Below are 20789 nucleotides of genomic sequence, written 5' to 3' on the forward strand. Positions count from 1 at the left end.
TATCGAAGCCGAACGAACAAGATCAAGTCATGGAAGGAAGTCGAAGAACGCTTCAAGGAGACTTTCATAAGTCAAGTGCAGCAGAACGGTTAAGGCGCATAAAGGAGAGAGTTCACCAGGGGAATGAAAGCACAGTGGCCTAGCCGCATGCAAGCGTCGGCATTCGTCATCCCCTCCGAAGGCGTAGTGGAAGGACGTCGCCTTTCCCATCAAACCTCATCCACAGCTGCGGAACTCTATGCCATACTTTTCTTTCTGCAGCACATCGTTCACTTTACCCCACGGGATTGGGTCGTATTCACTGACTCCATATTTGCACTGGAAGCAATTGAAAATTTTAGCATCCGAGGCTCATCCGTACCGTTGGTTATGGATGTGTTAATGGCTTACAAGCTTGTCTACGAAGCAGGGCACAGGCTGGTTCTCCAATGGGTTCCAGCCCATTGCGGTGTCGAAGGGAATGAACAGGCGGACAACACCGCAGAAGCAGCTCTCTAGTCTCAGAGACGGACGCGTATTGCGCTGCTGAGAGGACATCGTCGGTCCGTACTTGGATGCCTCGTGACTCCTCTGGCTACCCGCCAAGAGACCGCTGACATTCTCCCCCAAGCCATACTGAGCAGAGTTGATCCAGCGCCCGCATGTCTCGCCGTCAAGGTGCCGCATTAGTTCATCGAATGCTCCCCGATGTTGCTTTTACAGCTCAGTGGCGTTACCGCAGGCAGTGGCGTTACAGGCAAGTTGACTTTCCCCAGTGCAGTCACTGCGGTGCTGTAGAAGATCTTCTCCATTGCACGCACTACCAACCTCCCGGAATCGTACTCTCCGGGCCCCCTCTCTCTCACAAAATTGCTTGGTCCCTGGCCACATCCAGCCCATCAACGTGGCTTCGATCCATATTGTGAAGGGGCTCATTATTTCATTTCACCACCAGCAATGGGGTAGAGTATCTCCCCTGGCGATTCATCATCTTGTATTAAAGTTGTTGCTGTCCGATTATGGCAACGTTCAGGAGCACTGATATTATTGCTTATTTACACGCTGCATTGTTGCCTTTGCTCACAGCTTCAACTTTGAAAAAGAAATAGAAAAGTCTGAGAGAAACAGCTAGCTGATATTATTGACACTGGATGGCTTCTGGCTTTCAACTTATAGGTGTTACGATAGTAACTATTATAATATTAATCCGAAAAAAACTATATTACAGTGGCGTTTGTACATCACTGTTCCGTCTCGTTTTTTAGTGTGATCATTAAAATAAGCCTATCTTAATCCTCACATTAGTAACTGTGGTAGTTCTAGAAAGTTCGAGCGTAGACCAGCTTCAGAGCCAGAGCTTGCGACCCTGTGTCGACCTTGATTCTCATCACCTTTTCCGATACGGACGCAGTTGTCATCCATTCGTCTCTATTGCCGTTTGCTCCTAAGATGCGAATTCCATCTCCGCCATCTGTTGCAACATCCATACACACGCCTGCTGCTAACGTCAGCGTAAAGCGAGCGTCCTCAGCGCGACAAAACTGATTGGCCTCTCCGTCGGCGGCTTGTCGTACGAAGGTGGTGACGTCACAAACCAAGCAGTCAATCATGGTGCCTCTCTGGTAAATGTGGTGGGCCCGAAAAAAATGGCGGCGAATACGCGTTCAGAATGCAACGAGTGGCTGGTTTCGTCGCGTTCCTTAGTGCAGGACAAGTGAAATAATGAACGAATTGTTCTCGTTTACTGTGTTTTATTATGCCAGCAAATTTCGTTACGTTAAATAGAGCGTAAGCGAATGTATCTTTGACCGCGCTGTTCTAGCAAGACGGCGGGGTGGGGGGGATATGTTTATTAAGAAAAAAAGAAAGGCAAAGTCAGTCAGACGGAGGTCGGCTTGCTATTCCAAATAAATGGTAAATGGGGGAAGAAAAAGAGAAGAAAAGAAAGGAAAAGACAAAGAAGAAAAGAAACGAAGAGGGAAAAGGAAAGAAAAAAGAGGAAGCCAAAGAAAAGGAAGACGGCGGTTCACAGCGATACGTCGTAGGGATGTCGCCTGCCGTCCATGTGTCTGCGAATGCAGCATGCGACAAGTGGCGACGTGAAACTGTGCGATTCATCGCACGACGTGTCGTGCATTTTGTCGAACATGTGTCTCGCCCTTAACACGTTAGAGCTGCTGTATCTATCATAACGCACCTATCACATGACTTACCACATTACCTTACCATGTTATTACCTATCACGTTGCCTTGGAAATTGGTGTAATCCGGTTTTGTCTGCGTTATTTCCTCTGCATGTATTTAGACCCTTTTCGGACTACATCGCAATCTGTTTCTACTTTCAGACGAGGAACCCGAGGTCACCGAAGCTACAGAACCTGGGGTAAGCTCCATGTTTTACCGCTTGCTTCTTGATTTTTGAAGGCATTTATGGCAGTTGTTACCATATGTACAAGTAATGTAACTCTGCCAAAGCGCAGGCCTGCATAGCAGGGTCACGATACGTAACCTGAAGATGTTTTTCCACTTCGCTCACGTGAAAGCAGAAAAGTGTACCAACTTCATGAGTTACACATAATCTAATTGCAGATATAAACCGTTTTTCTTTATACTAAAGGCAACTATACTCATAAGGTATCAATATAGTATCGATATTTCGTTTTCAGATATTGATATTTGTCGATATACCAACTTTCAATATTTTTGCATCGCTACATAAAACTAATGGTTTGGGCCAAATAGCTTTTTTGCCAAGATGTGAGAGAATCTAGCTGTGAATCCAAGTGTTTTGCTTTTGCAAAAAGCACGCCCATATCTCCTGCGCATTTAAAGATACCCTTGAAAAGCCTTTGTATTCATTACAATAAAATTTGGCCAGCATCCCAATTGCAAGAGCTTGTGTGTACTGCTCTCACTAGCACAATACACAAGAAAGTACAATTATACTTGTACGATTTCAAAAATGGCCAAGTTGTCTCTTCCAAACTGAACATATCATTTCTTTGCCCCTTTTGCCGCTTTCATTTGACGTATCTATAATGCGCCCGAGTGCCCCTTACGTTACCTTGCTAGCAGGGAAGGGTAACTGTAATGGTAGTAATAATAATTGGGGGGTTTACGTCGCGAGACAACTGAGATCATGAGCGACGCGGTCGGTCTGGGGATTGCCCACCTGAGGGTTCTTTAACGCGCTATGAAAGCTCATCACACGTCCCTCGCGGAAGACGGCGTGTCTAAGCAACTTGTACCCAGCGTCCTCGGCCGCGTACGAACCCGCGATGTCGGGATCAGAAGGCGACCACGCTACCGACTGAGCCACCGAGGCCGGTGGCTCAGTCGGCGTCAGAAGGTCAAGCAACGTGAGGTACGAAAAATGCCGACGTACTCAGCAGACGACACCCAAAAGGGATGTCGTCTGCTTACTGAGAGGCGCCATCTTGGCTGTTTTGACTACGGGAACCTCACGTTTTGCGATATAACTTTGCGTAACGGTGCTCAATCACTTCGATATTTCCCATGAATGAATGTCCTTATGAGGTTTATACGTAGGCAACACATTGTACCGCCTGCATTGAGTAATTGGCGAGCACGGCATGCCGGCGCGGCTAGACTTTTATAGGGTAACACCCTGTATAATTTATCATGCAAGATGTGCGCATCCAAACGATGTAAAGTTACTTGTGTAGTGTGTAGGCGTGACACCGAAGCAGCATTTGGACAAAACAGAGTGCTGATATAGCCGGACGGGCTGTCCTCCCGCAGCTCTGTAACAACCGTTCCATTAACGGAAACAGTAACGGAAACGAAACGGAAAGGAAATTGAAAGGCCGGTATCAGAAACGGATAACGGATACGAAAATATAGCAGTAACGAAAATGGAAACGGAAAGGAAATTGAAAGGCCGGTATCAGAAACGGATAACGGATACGAAAATATAGCAGTAACGAAAATGGAAACGGTAACCAAAATACGTCCGTAATCCCTTCCCCGCATTTCCCTCATACAGAACGCTTACGTAGGCCACGCCACATGCAGCCATGACGCATATGACATACGCCACCAGTGGCGTCGGAACTATTTTTCCAGTGGGGGAGCGAAAAAAAGTGCTACCGTAAACATCATCATCATCATCATCCTCACTTATTTTCCTTGAGGCTCATGCTGGTGTTATACAGGGTTGCTACACAAACTGTAAACGTGCTCCAGGCAAACGACATCTGCATATTTGTACAGTAGATCTAAAATAGCATTGCAGAAGTATTGTAATTAAATAGCGCTTGGTGGTGGGCTAGTTGGTACGAGTTCAGTGCGTCCGGCTTTTTTTACTTCTGCGCAGTGCCTATACCTCTATGACAAGTAATGTGTAAGGAACTTCCGGGACTTGTCCCCGGGAATCGTCGTCGCGGCATGAACGCGTGCCGCGACTGGAAGCGAATATCGTCTGATCCTCAAGCCTTCTGCGAAGAAACCAGACTTTCCTGGGGCGGTCTGGAGCTCAGCAAGAATGTGTCCCTTTGACACCCAGCTCTTTGACTGGGTGTCACGCTGTCGTTATCAGTCCAGGGCGACTCAATAAGAAAAGCCGGGTAAATGACAACAGCGGGTAGTTTGAGACATCAGTACGGTGGAAAGTGAGGAGCCAGCAATCAGGTTAACAGCTAGAATATTTTACTATGACAAGTGAACATATACATAATATGAAGACAACAAACAAGCTGCGATGCATATCTCTTACCAGAGGTGTGGGCTTCTCCGATGTCTATGGCGTTTGATAATCATATAACGCTTCTGCAGGCGACACCTTGATGGCGCTCCCTCGACGTTGCCGTTGCCGACAGGTGAACACAACACCGGCACGACGTTTCGTCTCAGTCAATCGCACTTGTCGTACTACAGGAGTAGGAAGGGAGTTGCCTCAGGACAGAAGCCGCTTCTGTCCTGAGGCAACTCCCTTCCTACATCTCTACCGGTTCGCTGGATTTCTACCCATCTATTGTCGTACTACAGGTCTTACACGCCAGCTCGAAGTGGGCACCCTGGCCACAACCGACTGAAATCTGTGGCTGCGCCTCGCAAACCGCCCCTAGAACAACCTTCAACCGGGCGGTATCTTTGTATCCTTATTTCCCCCAGATGTCTTGTGTCTTGCGTGCCTTTCGCGATTCCCGTTTGCGCCTCTGTCCCCCCACCCCACCCCGTGGATTGAGTCTGGTAATGCTCTCGCCTCCCGGTACACACTTTCGAACTGATTTATTGCACTTGGAAACCTCGACAGTGCACTTCGTACCACAAACCTTGCCATGGTCAACTCCAGGACCCTGTGAACCTGACACCTTTGGTATGTAGCTCTTCTCAAACGGTCTCCGCACAGTGACAGTGGTAGGCTCTCTGTTTATTGCTCTCTAAATTTATGGCCGCCGAAAGAACACATGCACGGGCCTTTCCGTTAGACCGTAGAAGAATACGACGCTGGGCTGACACTGGGGGAGCCGTGCTCCCCCATTCGTAAATGTGGGGGAGCCGTCGCTCTCCCTGCTCCCCCTGTTCCGGCGCCCCTGCGCCACACGACATGATACACAAACTCAGTCCCTCGCGAAACTCTGAGAGAGCGTACGCGATACGTCTGAACATTTCCAGAGACGAGGTGCAACCAGTTCTTCCACACCGGTTGGAGAAAAAGTATGGGGATCACTTATTAAAAAGCATGTTAAAAATTATGGAGATTTCCGTAAAAAATCTGTAGATGGCTGTAAAACATATAATTGGCTTAATTAATATCGTTTTAGGCCAGAAGTTTGTGCGTCTCATCGTCTGACATTTTCTATTTCGCTTTCTGCATCGGAGCAACTTTAATATTTAGGAGCTACGCAGAATGGGTTGGCTCTCCCGGGTTCAAAGCATGGCGCCGGCTGTGCTGTGTGAGAAGAACCGAGCAACCGAGTTGTTGTTCGTGGACGCTGGTCGATGCTAATGCGGCTGCGCGAGACGTATTTGCTTCCAATGGAGGCAGCAAGAATGAGAAAAAAAAAAAAACGGCATCACCAGACAAATCAATACATAAGCGACTTAACCGTGATGATACATCGTGTGATCAAGTACGAAGAGCTTCCGTGCCACAAGTGGTACAAAACTGACATTCATTTTTAACACGCACACCACGACGCAAACATGAAATTGAAAATTTAAAGAGCGGCGAGAAAGCAGGTGAGCTGGAGACTCGTTTTTTTTGTGTGTCCTTCCCCAGTCTCAGGGTTCGTTATGAAGATGAAATTAAAAATCGTTGTTTTTTCACTCGAGAGAGCGCATCGTGAATCAAGCTTCCCGTCGCAACTTTTTTTAACGATTGTCCAAAAATCTGACAACATACTGTAAACGCAGGCTAGCTAGTGCATGAAATTCACAATGAAACAAGCTTGAGCATGGGAACATACATGTATTCTGTGTAGCCCATGATCAGGCTAGTTACATGATGGAGTCAAGAATCTGTACATCTTTAGATGTTGCCGAAAATGTGTAGATCTCCATAGAAATCTGTAGATGTGGCAATACTGGGCGCAACTGACGACGTCTCTCCAGTGTTGCCAAAATTCTAGACCAACGATTCGCCAAAGTAGCCAACCGATTCCTACAGAATCCGCTAAATTTTGCGAAGAGGCCGCGCTAAAACCCGCTAAACAATGAAAAGTGCCCGGACATGCTGAGATTGATGCAGGTTATTTTAAACCCTCCCAGTCTCGGCCTGGAAAGCGATCACGGGAGGTGGTTTGATGCCGATTGCACCTGTATTTATGGTGTTGAGGAGCTTGCTTCGCATTCTCCTTCATTTCTTCTTTCCGACGTACCTTAAAACTTGGGGACAGAGGTCGTACTCGAAGCAGCTCTTCCCGTGCCGTCTCAAGTCTGAGCGGATTGCCAAATGGCTTCGACCATGACCGGCTTCATTTTGTTGTGCAACTTGTTCTTTATCAAGCTCAGGTGGCTGAAGGTGCGATGAAGATCATAATTGAAGGCCGGAAAAAGCACGTTCTTTGAAATAGCTGAACATCTGGACCGTTGCATCTTATGTTCCCCACAGGGGAAGACTACCTGTAAAGTTCCCCGAGATGATCGGCGGTCAGCACTGAACTGTGTTCAGCAATAAAAAGCGCTTTCCTACCTTCAGCCTCAAGCGCTGGATCGACTTTCCTCGGGGCGATGCGAACTCTCTGTTGACCGGATGTGAAATGTCCCAATGCCTTTCTGTGCCTTCAGGTCCGAGTACTTCGTACCCAGCACACAACTACAGAACTGGCACTCCACCGTTTCTCCACCGTAGCCATGCACTTACCAGATGGTCCCGGAGCCGTTCCTTGCGAAATTTTTGCTTGTAACTCACTTTTGGCGTTCCAACAGAATAGAAGAGTGCCACAGCCACTAGAGAAAGCGAGAAAGGAAGCCATGGACGCAACTCCACCTCGCATTGGGAACAGCAATCGTCAGACTTTGTGGGCTACCACAAGAGCTTTACGCACGCTTCGTGTTCTGGCGCAAAATTTCCCGCCCTCGCCGATTATATATGTTATATGTCATCATTTCCCCTTGTAAACAATGCTGTGCAGGGTGAGAGCAACATTTAAGACCTTATATTAAAGGTCCTTTAGTTGTTAGGGCCTTAATGTTTTTGTACCCTAAGGAAAGCGCAAAGTCGCTTCTGTCCATATGGAGCGAGATTACGGTCCTAACGATAGATCGAGAAGTTACCCGTCAAAAAGAACTCGTTATGAGTTAAGTTACCGTGTGAAAAATGTAACTGAGCTAATAACCAAGTTCTTCAGCCTGAAATGTAAGTCGCAGTTACGGAGTTACTTAAAAAAAGAACGAATTACGAGGGCGAATCAGAAGTCTTTCCCCCATTGTTTATTAGCCAAAATAAGGTACATACAGGTAATTACAAATATACGTACTATTATACGTACCTTACACTATTTTTTTCACATAGACCCCACACCGCTCCAGACATTTGTCCCATCGCAGCACTAAATTTGAGATGCCCCTGACTACGGAACCATCGTCGGACTGCTGTCTTGGCTTCATCGTTGCGCGTGAATCGCCGTCCTGCCAGGAACTTCTTTAGCGGACCGAAAACGTGGAAACCACTCGGGGCGAGGTCCAGACTATACAGTCTGGACCTCGCCCCGAGTTGTCCAGAATCTCCCAGTGAAATGACCGGAGCTTGTCAGCGGTTCTGATTGCCACATGTGGCCTCGCATTGTCGTGGAGGATAACCGCGTTGTCCACATCGAGAATCCCTCGGCGTTTTCACCTGGTGGCAGCCCGCAGACGTGACAGTGTGGAACAATAACTGTCGGCATTGATGGTTGCACTTTGTGGCATGAAATCCAGCAGGAGTGGTCCTGGGCGATCCCATGCAGAATACCGTTGCTCGTACGCCGTGGACGTGTGAAGCACAACCGCCATCTTCAACAACTGACAGCAGCGCCGTGCCGCCGTCCACAAGCGTAGGCAAGCGCTGGCGGCCTGCGAGTGCCTAGACTACAGTCGAAATCACATCCTAAAAAGGTTCCACTTTTTATTTGAAAAAAAAAAAAACACTAACAGGAACAAATTTATTAGAAACAATAGATCTACTTCGATCGCATTTTTTGACTAGAACAAGCAGTGAAAGCCCATAATATGTGCACAGTAACATGGTTGCACACGCGTTGTAACCTCAGAGGGAATTTTTACAGAGGACATAGTTGTTATGCACAAAAATCAACCGGTCAACCGGGGGAGGAGGGTCAACGACCCCCTAGCCCCCTCGCGGTGCCCATGAGGATCAACCTAATATCATCACGAGTGGATGAAAACAACAATAATAGCAATGACAATATAAGAGCCACAAAGCTCTAGCGTTTTCTACACGTCTCCTTTTACCAATGTTTTGCATTCGTTCAGCAACGGTCAGAAGATTTTCATGTATTAACATCAGAGTTCGAGGTAACTCGTTACTGTAACTAAGTTCCTTTATTATTTTTTTGTAACTTGTAAATTAACTCGGTACTTTTGCGCCGTGGTAACTTTCAGGGGAACTCGTTCCTTTTTCAGGTAACTTTGCCAAAGTAAGTTAACTCTCAAGTTACTTTTAACTCGCTTTTCACTCACATCCACGTACTTTCTTGCGTTCTCTCCGGTTCCTTAATGACATTTTTTGCCATAAAACGTGATATTCAGTCAATGACAGTACTTTATTCAGGAAGTAAGAACCGCTGCCATTGAAATGAAGCTGAACCATTGTGCGCCCACAGGGAGTAAGATGCAAAGCGTTCGAATAGACCTCTAAAGAAACAAGGGAAAGGGTGCAGGCTAGCTGGTATAGATCCATGAAGAAGACCGAGAGACACGGACACAGAAGACGACACACGTAGGTTCTCAGTTCTGAGAACCTACGTGTGTCGTCTTTTGTGTCCGTGTCTCTCAACACACCCTGTATGTGGATAATGACCAGTGCCATGGTGTTGTTGGATGACCGGCAAACAACCTGCAAGAATTGAAGGGAGACTCTTTTCGGCTGTAGTTCGAGTCACACAGGCTCCGCCTCATGGCGTGCGTCATATGTCACGTGAGGAGGGACAGAGAGAGCAAGGGAGAGGCGGGAAGAGCAAAGGGATTGGTATGTGCATGGCGGCAGAACTGTTTGCAAATAGGAGTTCTAACTTCAAAAAAGGTATTAAGAGCGGTTATATGTACACAGCCCGTCAGACTGAGAACACGTTGAAACAGTCAGCACGTCATGAAATATTATTTACGCTGTTGCCTGTGTACTGCTGTCCGAGGCGTGTTACCCCATTACGGCTTCTCGAATTCAGCATTATGTATTCGATGCACGGCGGTTTTCACATTTATCTTATTTCACAAAATAGTAAGATAATCATGGCTATGTGTAATTTTTGTACGTGTAACGTGTTTACTCTCATATTAGCCTCTGTGAAGTATGGTCGGGTCCTGAGCATGGAGGAAGGAAACACAGGAGCGGCCGTTTCGAGCAGATTTCCGTGGGACCCCTATGGCGGTCGCTCCTGTCAAAACCGCCATTACTTCCTGTCCACCACGTGACCCTCTCTAAAGTTTCGGTTTGGCAACGCTTTGTTGCTAGCGCTGCTTTTCATGCTTTTCCAAAGTCACTTACTCTTAACATGTGAGTACCACTGCGGGAACAACGTTTTGTTAACGTGTTCTTACCGCGGTTGCGGCTGTCGTTCAACAGAAAGCAGCTCTGTCACGGGAATAACGTTTCCTTCGTAAGCACGTACTTGACCGGTTGTTTCGTACCCCTGTCTGTGAGAGAGTCATCTTGAATCGTTCCTTTCCAAGCTGGCGCTGTGCTACAGCTGCAGATTCAATTGATTTCCTCCATCGTTGTACAAATTTGATTACTGGCATGCTTTACCACTTCAGCAACAAACACACAAAACGCGGCCACGTCGTCACAAAAACATCCCTGCTGCGAATGATGTTTCTAGTCCTGCGTAGTTGTCCTGCAGACCCTGACCGGTCTTGTAGTAGAAGGGTAAACCAAAAGTAAACCTCCGAACACACACAAATAAAGCTGGACGCGCGGCGTTCATCGCAATGCAGATATCTGAACTGCAAGGCAATCACGACTCCCGTCGTCTGCTTTGGGAGCTGGCCTGCGCATGCTCTTGAGATCACGTGAGCGGTCAAATGGTAGACAGGAGCATCCCAGAATGCATTGCGAAGCTGGCACGCCCGTCCCAATGGCAAAAAATTGGAAGGGCCGCTCCTGTGTTTCCTTCCTCCATGGTCCTGAGGCTACCAGGGGTAAACATCGCACATCATCATAACTTCACTATCATTTATTATTGTTGTTGTACGTGCTTCCGAATTTCGAGATATAGATATTAACAAGAACATACAGAGTCACAGATACAATAATCACATGTATATTGCTCTCAGTCTATTATTTTGCTCGTTTATTTTATTTTATGTTTCCAGCGGTTTGAGCACACATTTGGATCACACATCACAGACACAACTGCTTGCTCACACCTGTCGCACTTATTCTAAATTGTGTTATACTGCAGTTGTCCGGGTGTTAAGGTGACGTGACAGAAGACGAAAGTTCAGAGAGTTCAGAACAGTCCTCTTTCGATTTGTAGTTGTTGATCGCAAAATTTTCCGAAGTTCAGCAGCAGGCACTTGTGTTGCCGTTCGGCAAACACTGATCCCCATCTTGCGTTTCCTCCCCTTTTTTATTTGGTCTAATATATCCCCCCACCCATCTTGCCCGCGAAGACTGGTGAACGAGTTACTCTTCTTCTTGCAATCTGGAATGATATGCTTGGTTTAATAAACGAACAAAAGCTTTCCTTGCCGTATGAATTATTTTGAGTGACAAACACCCAGCGCTGTCACGGGTCGGCTTTCCTATTTTGCCCGGGGAAGCGGTGAAACTTGAGACACTTCCCCGTTTCGCTCGAGAGGAAGAACCACCTGAATGCACTCAGTGTAGCGCACCTCTGTCCGTTTTACACAAACTCATCTCATGTCCATCCAGCAAGGCTATGCAGTAGTGCGCGTAAAACACATTTACCTTATAAAACTACGAGCACATGTCCACATTCCACATCTCTCCGCAGCTAGAAGAATCCCCAGCGCGCGGGCAGAAGCGACCTTCTCACGTGACATATGACGTTCGCCGAGAGGCGGAGCCCGTGTGACTCGAACTACAGCCGAAAAGAGTCTCCCGAATTGAATGATGAAATTGAAAAGATGAAATTGTTACTGCTAAAAACACCACAAATGAAGACTGGAACCTAAGATGAAAGAAAAACAAACAAAAATATTAGGTATGGGATTCGTTTGTAGAAAATGGATCAAAATGGGCACATTACACAGCCGCGCCGATTTTTCAACGTCGGCGGCGGCGACGGCGAGGTCCGGACCTCCGGCGGTGGCGCTTCGGCGCGGCGGCGCACACCTCTACACGGAACGCGCGCGGGATATCGGCGCGCCGGAGTGGCACCAGCGGCGGCGTCAGCGCTCGGAGAAAAGGCGGCGGCACGCAGGTCTAGGCCGGTCCAAGAAAGGTCCACCGCTGGGAATGGATATGTTCACTTCGCATTTACAGCCGTAATTTGGCTAAGAAAAAATAGGGGCAAAGACTTTCTGATTCGCCCTCGTACTTCCAAGTTACTTCGGACACAAAATAGCACTACAAAATAGGTGCAGCGCGCGTGAGCAGTTCAGTTATAGCGTCCTCGATAAACTTGCTCCGGAATTGCCCCGAAACTACAGTGGTGCGTGGCGCTCTACACTGGCGGTGCCCTGGGCGGAGGCATTATCGAACATGAAACTGCACTGCACTGGTGGATCTTATGGATACTAGCATGCGCTACCTAGAGATCTGTGCTCGTTGTGGCTCGTAGGCTGCGCGACCCGTAACGAGAGGCACCTGGCGAGCGGCACCGATCGAATGCCATGCTGACGATGACTGTCACTGATGACTGTCTGCTGCTACTTGCGCGGCTGGCTTCTTGCCGCTTCCGCCTTCCTCCGTGCTTCCGGCAATCGCGATGCTTCTTGGGATTGCACTCTGGCGCTCGGCCGATTTTCTCGGTGTGAGTTCGGGGCAACTCAGTGCTGCACTGAACGGGTGCACTCCTTTAATCGAGGACGTTCAGTGCGCACCAGTGCAGTTTATCGAGGATGACAAGCCGCACCAGGTCGCACCGGGGCGCACCGGTGTAGTTTATCGAGGACGCTATTAGACCTTGAGTTGCCTGCAGAGGAGTGCAACACGCTTACATCACTCCCTGTGGTCGCACGATGGTTTAGCTTCATTTCAATGTCAGCGGTTCTTACTTCCTGAATAGAATACTGTCATTGACTGAATATCACGTTTTATGGCATAAAATGCCAAAATTTCCTGTCCAAAATCCTTCCTGTGTAGCCCTCCATGATGTGGTCTAAGATCAATGCGACTCGGTTTGAGTAATCCTCCAAGTACCGTATTTTCCGGTTGGATATACACATTGAAAAGGGTGTTGCGAAAGGGCAATTTTTTCTGGAGGAATGCCTGTGAAGCATAGCCTCGCGCGGGCGGGTTCCAATGTGACGATCCCTTAGGAGATTATGAGGGGTTGACCTCGGGCAAAAAAGGACACTGAGATCCCCAGGACCGGAGCTACGATAGCGACTTTTCTCTGAAGCACCATTGCTCTTGACTGAGGTCGACATGGCACGCGTAAGCTAGTATAAGGTCGTGGCAACACTACATAGACCAGCACAGCTCCGATTTGCGTCGGCAAATTGCAAGAAAAGCGGTGTCCCGGCTAAGCAGGCCACGGCGGCGTTTTATTGGAGAGAAAACTAGGCTGACATATCGCGAGGGGAAAGGCCTTTTCCAGGTGGTGTTCATCAGGGACTGCTTCGATTGTTCCTAAGACACAATGAACTCAACTCAACGTACAGGTTTTGGATATTGCGTTCATTAAGCGAATGTACAACTAAGTTCCTGCTCTATAGTACAGTGTTGGTATATTAGGGACTGTGGTGCGCGTTATACATGAAACTTGTTTAATTTCTGCTAATTTTAGGCTGTGCGCGTTGCATCGGTGCGCGTTATACACCGGAAAATACGGTAATTAATTCCCGAGGATGTAATCAATTACAGTAGATGGGTTGCTTGGGATTTCCTTACAGGTCTGATTGCAAGCTATAAAGGTGATCATCAAAAAACAATCATACCAAGATGCATACCATCTCTAGACTGCGTTTGTGGTACGCTGAAATTTTCACAACCGCAGTAACATTGCAAATATTTAGTTACTAATGAAACATTAAAAGGCGCTTTTGAAAAGGACCTTTACCTAAGATTTACATCCAATGACGGCCCTATAAAGCTACCACATTGAAACGCATTTGGTGCAATTTTTATTCTTGAGAAAAGAGCGTATGAACTTCTGGGTGGTCTTCCTATGCCGAGTCTTTTGAAACATTTCATGTGCCAAAGTATTAAAAGTAGCAAGGGTTTTCACTCGCTGCACAAAAGTGTTGATGGAGCTCATCTAAGTGAACCATCGGTGTGAAAGCTCAGCCACTTGTTAGACGAGGTTCTCTCTGTGTGAGTTTTGACCAAGTTCTAATAAGAAGTCATACTTCCCTAACATCTTCAATAAAGAGTGTCTAGGGCTTAATTGAGGTTATATAAAAAATGAAGTGCATGTTTCAGCCTCGACCAGTGACTCCAGCTTATCCTCCACAACCACTTCCTGGACCACAGGCAAGACATGAGGGAACACTGTAGAACATTACTTAAATTATCCCTTCTCTGCAGGGTTCACCGGGTGAACATGGAGTCCCAGGACGTCCTGGTGATAGGGTAAGTGCTCTGGTTCAGGAAATCTCTGGCACAGTTCCTAGACCAATAGTGGAGAAGAAAACTTGTCTTACAGTAGATGCCCATTATGGTAGATATGCCCATTATGCGATAGGACCACGAAATTAGGTCAGTTACCCTTGATGGAATTAAGGAGGTTACAAGAAAACGGTCCTATGCACCTGCCCATAAGGTTTCTATGCTTCGTCGTTAATAATGAAGTATGACCTGCTGTATGTGCCGTACAGCATATCGCAAGCTATTCTGGGAAGAAAATAATCTTTCGGGAATTTTGGGCTATCTAAAGGAGATGACATAGGAAGGAGAGGTATGATTGGTCTTAAGCAGCTTTGGAGGAAAACCTTGGAGGGCCAAGGGACCCTATGACGTACGTATATATTCAGAGCGATGTATTACATATTTGGTACCACGGTTTTATGCGAGGGAAGTACATATGCAATTATAGTACATCCATTCAAAGCTCTCAAAAACGACTCCACTGCTTTCACATTAACATCTCATTACGGAAAAAGTATCATAGCAGTCAATAACCCTTTAATCCTGAAGTCTCATGACGCCAAAATCTCAGTTCGGCCGAAGGTGTCTCACCACGGTCAAAGACATTTTGGTCAAAAAGCAAAAAAGCAAAAAGAGGAAGCATGCGCCATATAAGCAATCATTGAGTTGTATGCTTCCCAAAGTCTCCATGAGGTGGACATGCCCATGGTTTGGATCAGAATGGTGTATGTATGCAAATCTCGCGAAAAATGTTTTTATTTCCATACTGTGTCATTGGATATTTGTTGTAAGAACAGATTGAGGCTCGTGCCCCGTTCCTTGGCTTCTTTATTGTCTCCCCTGGTACCCTACATTTGAATCTGTATTCGCTCCCAGTGTTCAAGCAACATGCTACTTATTTATTCTGTGAGCAAACCGTTGATGTATTCTGAAAAGGTTACTCTACAGCTAGCATGTGTGTTGAGTTTTCACTGACGGATCCACCAGTCATGAATGTTCATCGTCTGCGTTTGTTACCCCAACGGACGGTGTGTCGCAGGGATACCGTCTATCACACCGCACATCATCAACGTCGCCTGAGCTAGAGTCACTAAATAAGCTACGTAGCTTATTTAGTGACTCTAGCCTGAGCTATATGCTATCCTGTTGTTCCTGCGTAAGACGTCGCGTGACGACCCGCGAACCTGTGGCGTTTACTCAGATTCGAAAGCTGCTCTGGGGTGTATAGCCAACATGGGGATAAGTGAACCGCTCGCCCCCACTCGTCACTGATATACTCCGCGAACCAATCGGAAATATGCAATGCCGAAACCACCCGCCATTCCTTGTTTTGGTCTGTCAAGCTCGCCATTAGGGGGATCGGACTCGCTCAAAAAAGCGTGACCACAAGGGAGCTGCCATCCGTTGGTCACGGAAGGCGTTGACTTCCGTTGGCCGCTTCATTTCGCTAAACGTGCTAAAACGGGCTCGTTTATTGTTAATTGCATATGTATTTGTTAAATAAGCGGTGAATATTTTCCCACTACATCACTCGCTTGTGTGCTGTCGTTCGTCACTTTATTATCACGAAAACTCTACAAACCAGAGCATGGAATGGCGGGTGGTTTCGTTTTCGCAGTTTCTGGTTACCGGTGGTTTGCAGAGCAGCATGAAGATGACGGTTTACTGTGTATATCCATCTTTGGATCACTGTTAAACAACAACAACTTTATTACAAGATGATGAATGGGGAGTTTCATCGCCCAGGGCCATACTCTACCCTTCTCTACGCCATTGCTGGTGGTGCATGATGCGGGGAATGAAATAATGAGCCCCTTCACAATAAGGATCAAAGTCCTATGGTATCCAGAAAGGTGGAGAGAGCTTTGAGGACAGAGCGTTGGTGGGCTGGTTCTTTCCGAGACGAGAGAGCTGCTTCTGCGGAGCTGTCGGCCTGTTCATTCCCTACGACACCCCAACCCACCGCACCGTGCACCCCCCCCCCCCCCTGGAGCTCCAAGTCGCTTGTGAGAATAAAGTGCGCTCCTTAGTCATAAGTCGTCATAATTGTGATCCGGTAGGCTGTGAGTCAACCTATATGACAGCGGGTCAGTTCACAATGTCTACACTGGACGTGGACGCCAGAGTCCTCAGGGTAGTTCGGATAGAAGCTAGCATGAGACAAGAGTCAAACAAGGTTGTAAGCAGAAACTTTACTGTGAGCAGAGGTCGAGACCCTGGGCCTGTGGCTTGTACTGGGAGCACCTCTCACGCAGACCCAGCAGAAGTAACCCTCAGGGCGGACAGCGCAACGCCAGCAACCAAGCAATACTCCGAGCCATAGGCAGGAATCTGGTGGGCGGAACAGCAGCCAGAATCAAGAAAGAACCCAGAACCAAATATGAGACAGGACCAAGATCCGAGCGGTAGAACTCGAAGCCGATGCAGTCTGTCAGCCCCAAGTCCTTCTTCTTCTTCTCCCCAGGAAGATGGCCGCAATCCGCAAGGGAGATTGGCCAGGGATAATTCATTATGATATGAGTGTGACAGTGACACTAAGGGCTAGAACCGGTTGGAGCCGGCAACTAATGAAATGAGATTATCTGCGATGACGGGATTCCATTTTCCGGTATGGGACGCACCGAACGAGAGTAATGCGCATAATGAGAGAGGCACGCTGAACCTTAGCAGTGGAAGGGTGAGGGACTGTAGGCGAAGGCGGCGTTAGGTACTACAGTCGAGAACAAAATGTTGGAGGGTTTCGTCGTGACCGCATTCAGGACACTCTGGGGAAGGTTGCACCCCACTGCGATGGAGGTAAAAGTTAAGCGGGAGGGCAAGATACCGAAGACGCGTCAGACAGACTTCTGCACGTCGAGAGCGGCAATAGCTCAGGTTCCAAGCGAAAGAGAGGTGTTCATAGCCGAGGCGGGGAGGAGGCCGAGCAAGGGATAGATAGCGTTTGTAACGGGCACGGACAACGGCAGCAACCGGCGGGAGGATAGGGAGCACGGGGCCGAACAGGGCCATCTTCGCCAGGGTGTCAGCAGCCTCGTTGAGCGGGAGCCCACAATGGCCTGGAACCCAGGTTACAATAACGTGTGATATGTGAGAGGGGGCGAGTGAGGCCAGGACTGGGAACAACGAGCTATCGCGACAGTCCAAGGCCGATACCACATATGAGGAGTCGGATATGAGAAGTGCCTTACAGAAAAGCGGGGGCACTTTGAGTAGTGCGAGGACCATTGCCAGGAACCCGCTCTCGTAAACAGGTGTATAGTCGGGCAAGCGGTTAGGAAAACGGGCGTCAAGTTGTGGGATGACAATGCCCACACCGGCCCGCTCGTCCGAGACAGATGCATCAGTTGCGATGATGAGGTGATCGGATAACCGAGAAAAATGGCAATTCAACACAGTCTGGAGATGATTCAAGGAGGTGTGCTTCGCGCCGGGACGAAATATATCGAGAACCTGGACGGAAATTGGCACTGGCGGGGGCATAGGTGGGGCAATGTCTACAAGCGAGACGTCCAACGGCGTCAGCAGAAGCTGAGCTAAGAGGAGTTGAGGGATGTTTGATTTCCGCCATCGTCTACACATCCAGGATCGCATATATTTAAGAGAGTCATTATGCTCTAAAGCAAGGGGATTCTGCAACAATGAGAGCAGAGTGTTCACGGTTAGCAGGCGGAAGCGATCCTTCAGCGGCAGGACATGGGACTCAAGATACAGAGCATCGTTGGCAGGGAACCTAGGAAGGCCCAAGCATAAGCGTATCGCCTTCCTCTTTAAGATAAACAATTTCCTCAGCCGGTAGTCGGGAAGATGGGAGAACATGACACATCCATACTCCAGTATAGGGCGAACGTAACATTTGTATACATAGAGCAACGCATTCCGACGCATACCCACACGAACGCTAGCGCACCGTTGAAGACAGCCTAAGGCAACAGAGGCCCTCTTACTGATGTAATCAACGTGGTGTCCCCAGGTCAAACGGTCGTCGTACCATACACCTTAGTACTTCAGTGTGGTAGTCTGGTCGATGCTCTGGTTGCCGATCATCAGCTCAATGTGGGGCGTCACGCCGCGATAGCCAGGAGGAGGGACCAGGAGCACCGCACACTTTGGGGATTTTGAGAGAGAGGTGGACTTCACGAGTCCACGCGAGTATGTGATCAACATGTCCCTGGAGCTTAGTGTAGAGCGTGTGCAAGGAGTGTGCCAAGGCAAAAAAAGGCGACATCATCGGCGTAGGTGATAGTCAAGATGCCCGGGTCCAGAGGGAGGGAGCTCATGAGGATGTTAAAGAGCAATGGGGACAGGACAGCCCCCTGAGGTACGCGCCTGTGCAGGGCCTGGGACGATGAGACAAGGTTCCGGTCTGAGCACTGAAATGACCTCCCAAAGAGAAAGTTCCTGACCCATGAGAAGATATACATCGGGGTACCAACAGACGCCAACTTTTGCAGCAGTACACAATGCTCAACGCTGTCGTATGCCTGGGCTATGTCCAATGTGACAAGGGCTGAGAACTCACCCATCTTTTGGGCACTGCGAAGCTGACTCTCAAGGTTGAGATGGGCCATCCAGACGGAGCACCGCGACCGGAAACCTATTTGGCTGCAGTTGTAGACGCCTGCAGAGTCCACAAAGTCGGATAGTCTGCGATGGATGACCCTTTCTACAGTTTTGCACAGGACAGACGTCAGTGCTATAGGCCGTATGTTGTCGAGAGCCAAACCCTTCGAGGCCACCTTTTTAAGCAGAAAAACTCTAGCCGCCTTCCATGCAGGAGGGATCCACGAGGTCTCTAACGAGGTATTAATAATGTCGAGCAGGGCACGTGGGTGGGAAGACCACAAGGTCTTAATCACGCCAGCTGATACACCGTCCGGACCAGGAGCCGTTGCGGGAAGTGCGCGCACTATGCAGTCCAACTCAGCCTATGTAACCGCGACGAAGTCAGGGTGCGAAGACCCAGGTGAAGGCAGGGTAGGAGGGAGAGGTACTGTGTTTTGAAATCGTGCGGCTAAACCTATGGCCACGTCTTCAAGCCGCTGATGCGCATCCGCGTCGGACAAAACAGCAAGATCGCTGGGAGAGCAGGAGCGTTGGCCGCGAATAAACGCGATATGGCGATGGAGGGCTTTCTGGTGCCTCGGGTGCGACAGAAATGAATTGTGACCGTTATGAAATGCTTGTTTTGCAGCAGAAATCGTTCGTTTCAATGGGGCTTTAACGATCTGGTACTTCTTCCAGTTAGCGTAGCAGGTGTTGGATAGCAACTGCTTCCAAGCGGCTTTGCGCCGCCGATAATCCCTTGTGCATGCGTCGTTCCACCATGGTGCGCAACTGGATGGCGACCGCTTCGTAATTTGAAAGGAGGACTGCTCGATCGCCTGGGATATTGCCGACACCGAAGCCACAGCGCGGTCAACCGCACAGACGCTGGTAGCCGCCTGCAGCAGTGTAGCCAGTTTCTTCTCACGGAGAACACGGTTGCTACGGGGCACAAGCGAAAGGTGCGTAGTCATTGATGCCACTTCAAAATAGATGGGGAGATGATCACTAGACGTACCAGAAGTCACCGTCATCCACGATGACGGGCGTACATGTGACGAACACAACGTGAGGTCGAGTACAGATCGGGTGGTTCCTCGTACGAACGTTGCCGAACCGTCACTAGCTATGGACATGTTGTGGCTGCAAATCCAGTCCCAGAGTTCGCACCAATGGGAATCAGTTTTGTGAACCCACATGACGTGATGAGAATTGAGGTCGCCCGCCACTACATAAGAACCAGATGATTTAGAGACAATCGTGTCAAAGGTTGAGGGTGATTGAAAGCCAGCCGGGCAATAAACGTTTATGAAGCACAAGGGCCGGTTCCCCGGCATAGTAACTTGCACCATTAAGGCTTCACAAGCCGGTGAGATGACCTGATGGATAATGCGGGATAAGTGCACTCGTCTGGAGGAAGTCAGAGTCAGCAAGCCACCACCTTTACCAGCAGATCTGTCCAGGCGATATGCGTGAAAATTGGGAAAAGAGAAGGTTCGGTAAGACGCGAGCCATGTTTCTTGCAGCAAAATAATATCCGGGATCAAAGAGGAAACAATGGTATGCAGGTCAGGGAGAGCAGAGAGTATCGTGTAGCAATTCCACTGCAGGATTCGGAGGTTACCCATCACTAAGAATGGATTCCGCAACCGCTGCAGCGAGGACATCAGTGACAGTATCAGACTTGTTCATGTTCTTATTGCCCTTCCTGTTGCGTTTTCCACCGGGAGTGCCGTGACCAGGTGATGACGGGGAGATCCCACGCTTGGAGATGGCAGAAACGGAGTCCATTTCAAGATCAGCAGACTCGGCGTCGGTGAGCTGAGGTTGGGGTTGGCTGGGTGCCGGAAGACGAGATGGAGGTGCGTGA

General features: G+C 48.5%; 1 protein-coding gene across 1 annotated transcript in view; it reads left to right on the forward strand.

The window, feature by feature from the left end:
- Positions 1-20789, forward strand: part of LOC135386394 (collagen alpha-1(I) chain-like) — a 127956-nt gene that overhangs the window by 18921 nt on the left and 88246 nt on the right. Inside the window, exons 3-5 of the mRNA XM_064616308.1 lie at positions 2325-2362; positions 14213-14263; positions 14318-14362. Coding sequence (XP_064472378.1) covers positions 2325-2362; positions 14213-14263; positions 14318-14362 — 134 coding nt within the window. The remainder of the gene's footprint in view (positions 1-2324; positions 2363-14212; positions 14264-14317; positions 14363-20789) is intronic.

This window comes from Ornithodoros turicata, chromosome 2, assembly GCF_037126465.1.
Source record: "Ornithodoros turicata isolate Travis chromosome 2, ASM3712646v1, whole genome shotgun sequence".
NCBI classification, from domain to species: domain Eukaryota; kingdom Metazoa; phylum Arthropoda; class Arachnida; order Ixodida; family Argasidae; genus Ornithodoros; species Ornithodoros turicata.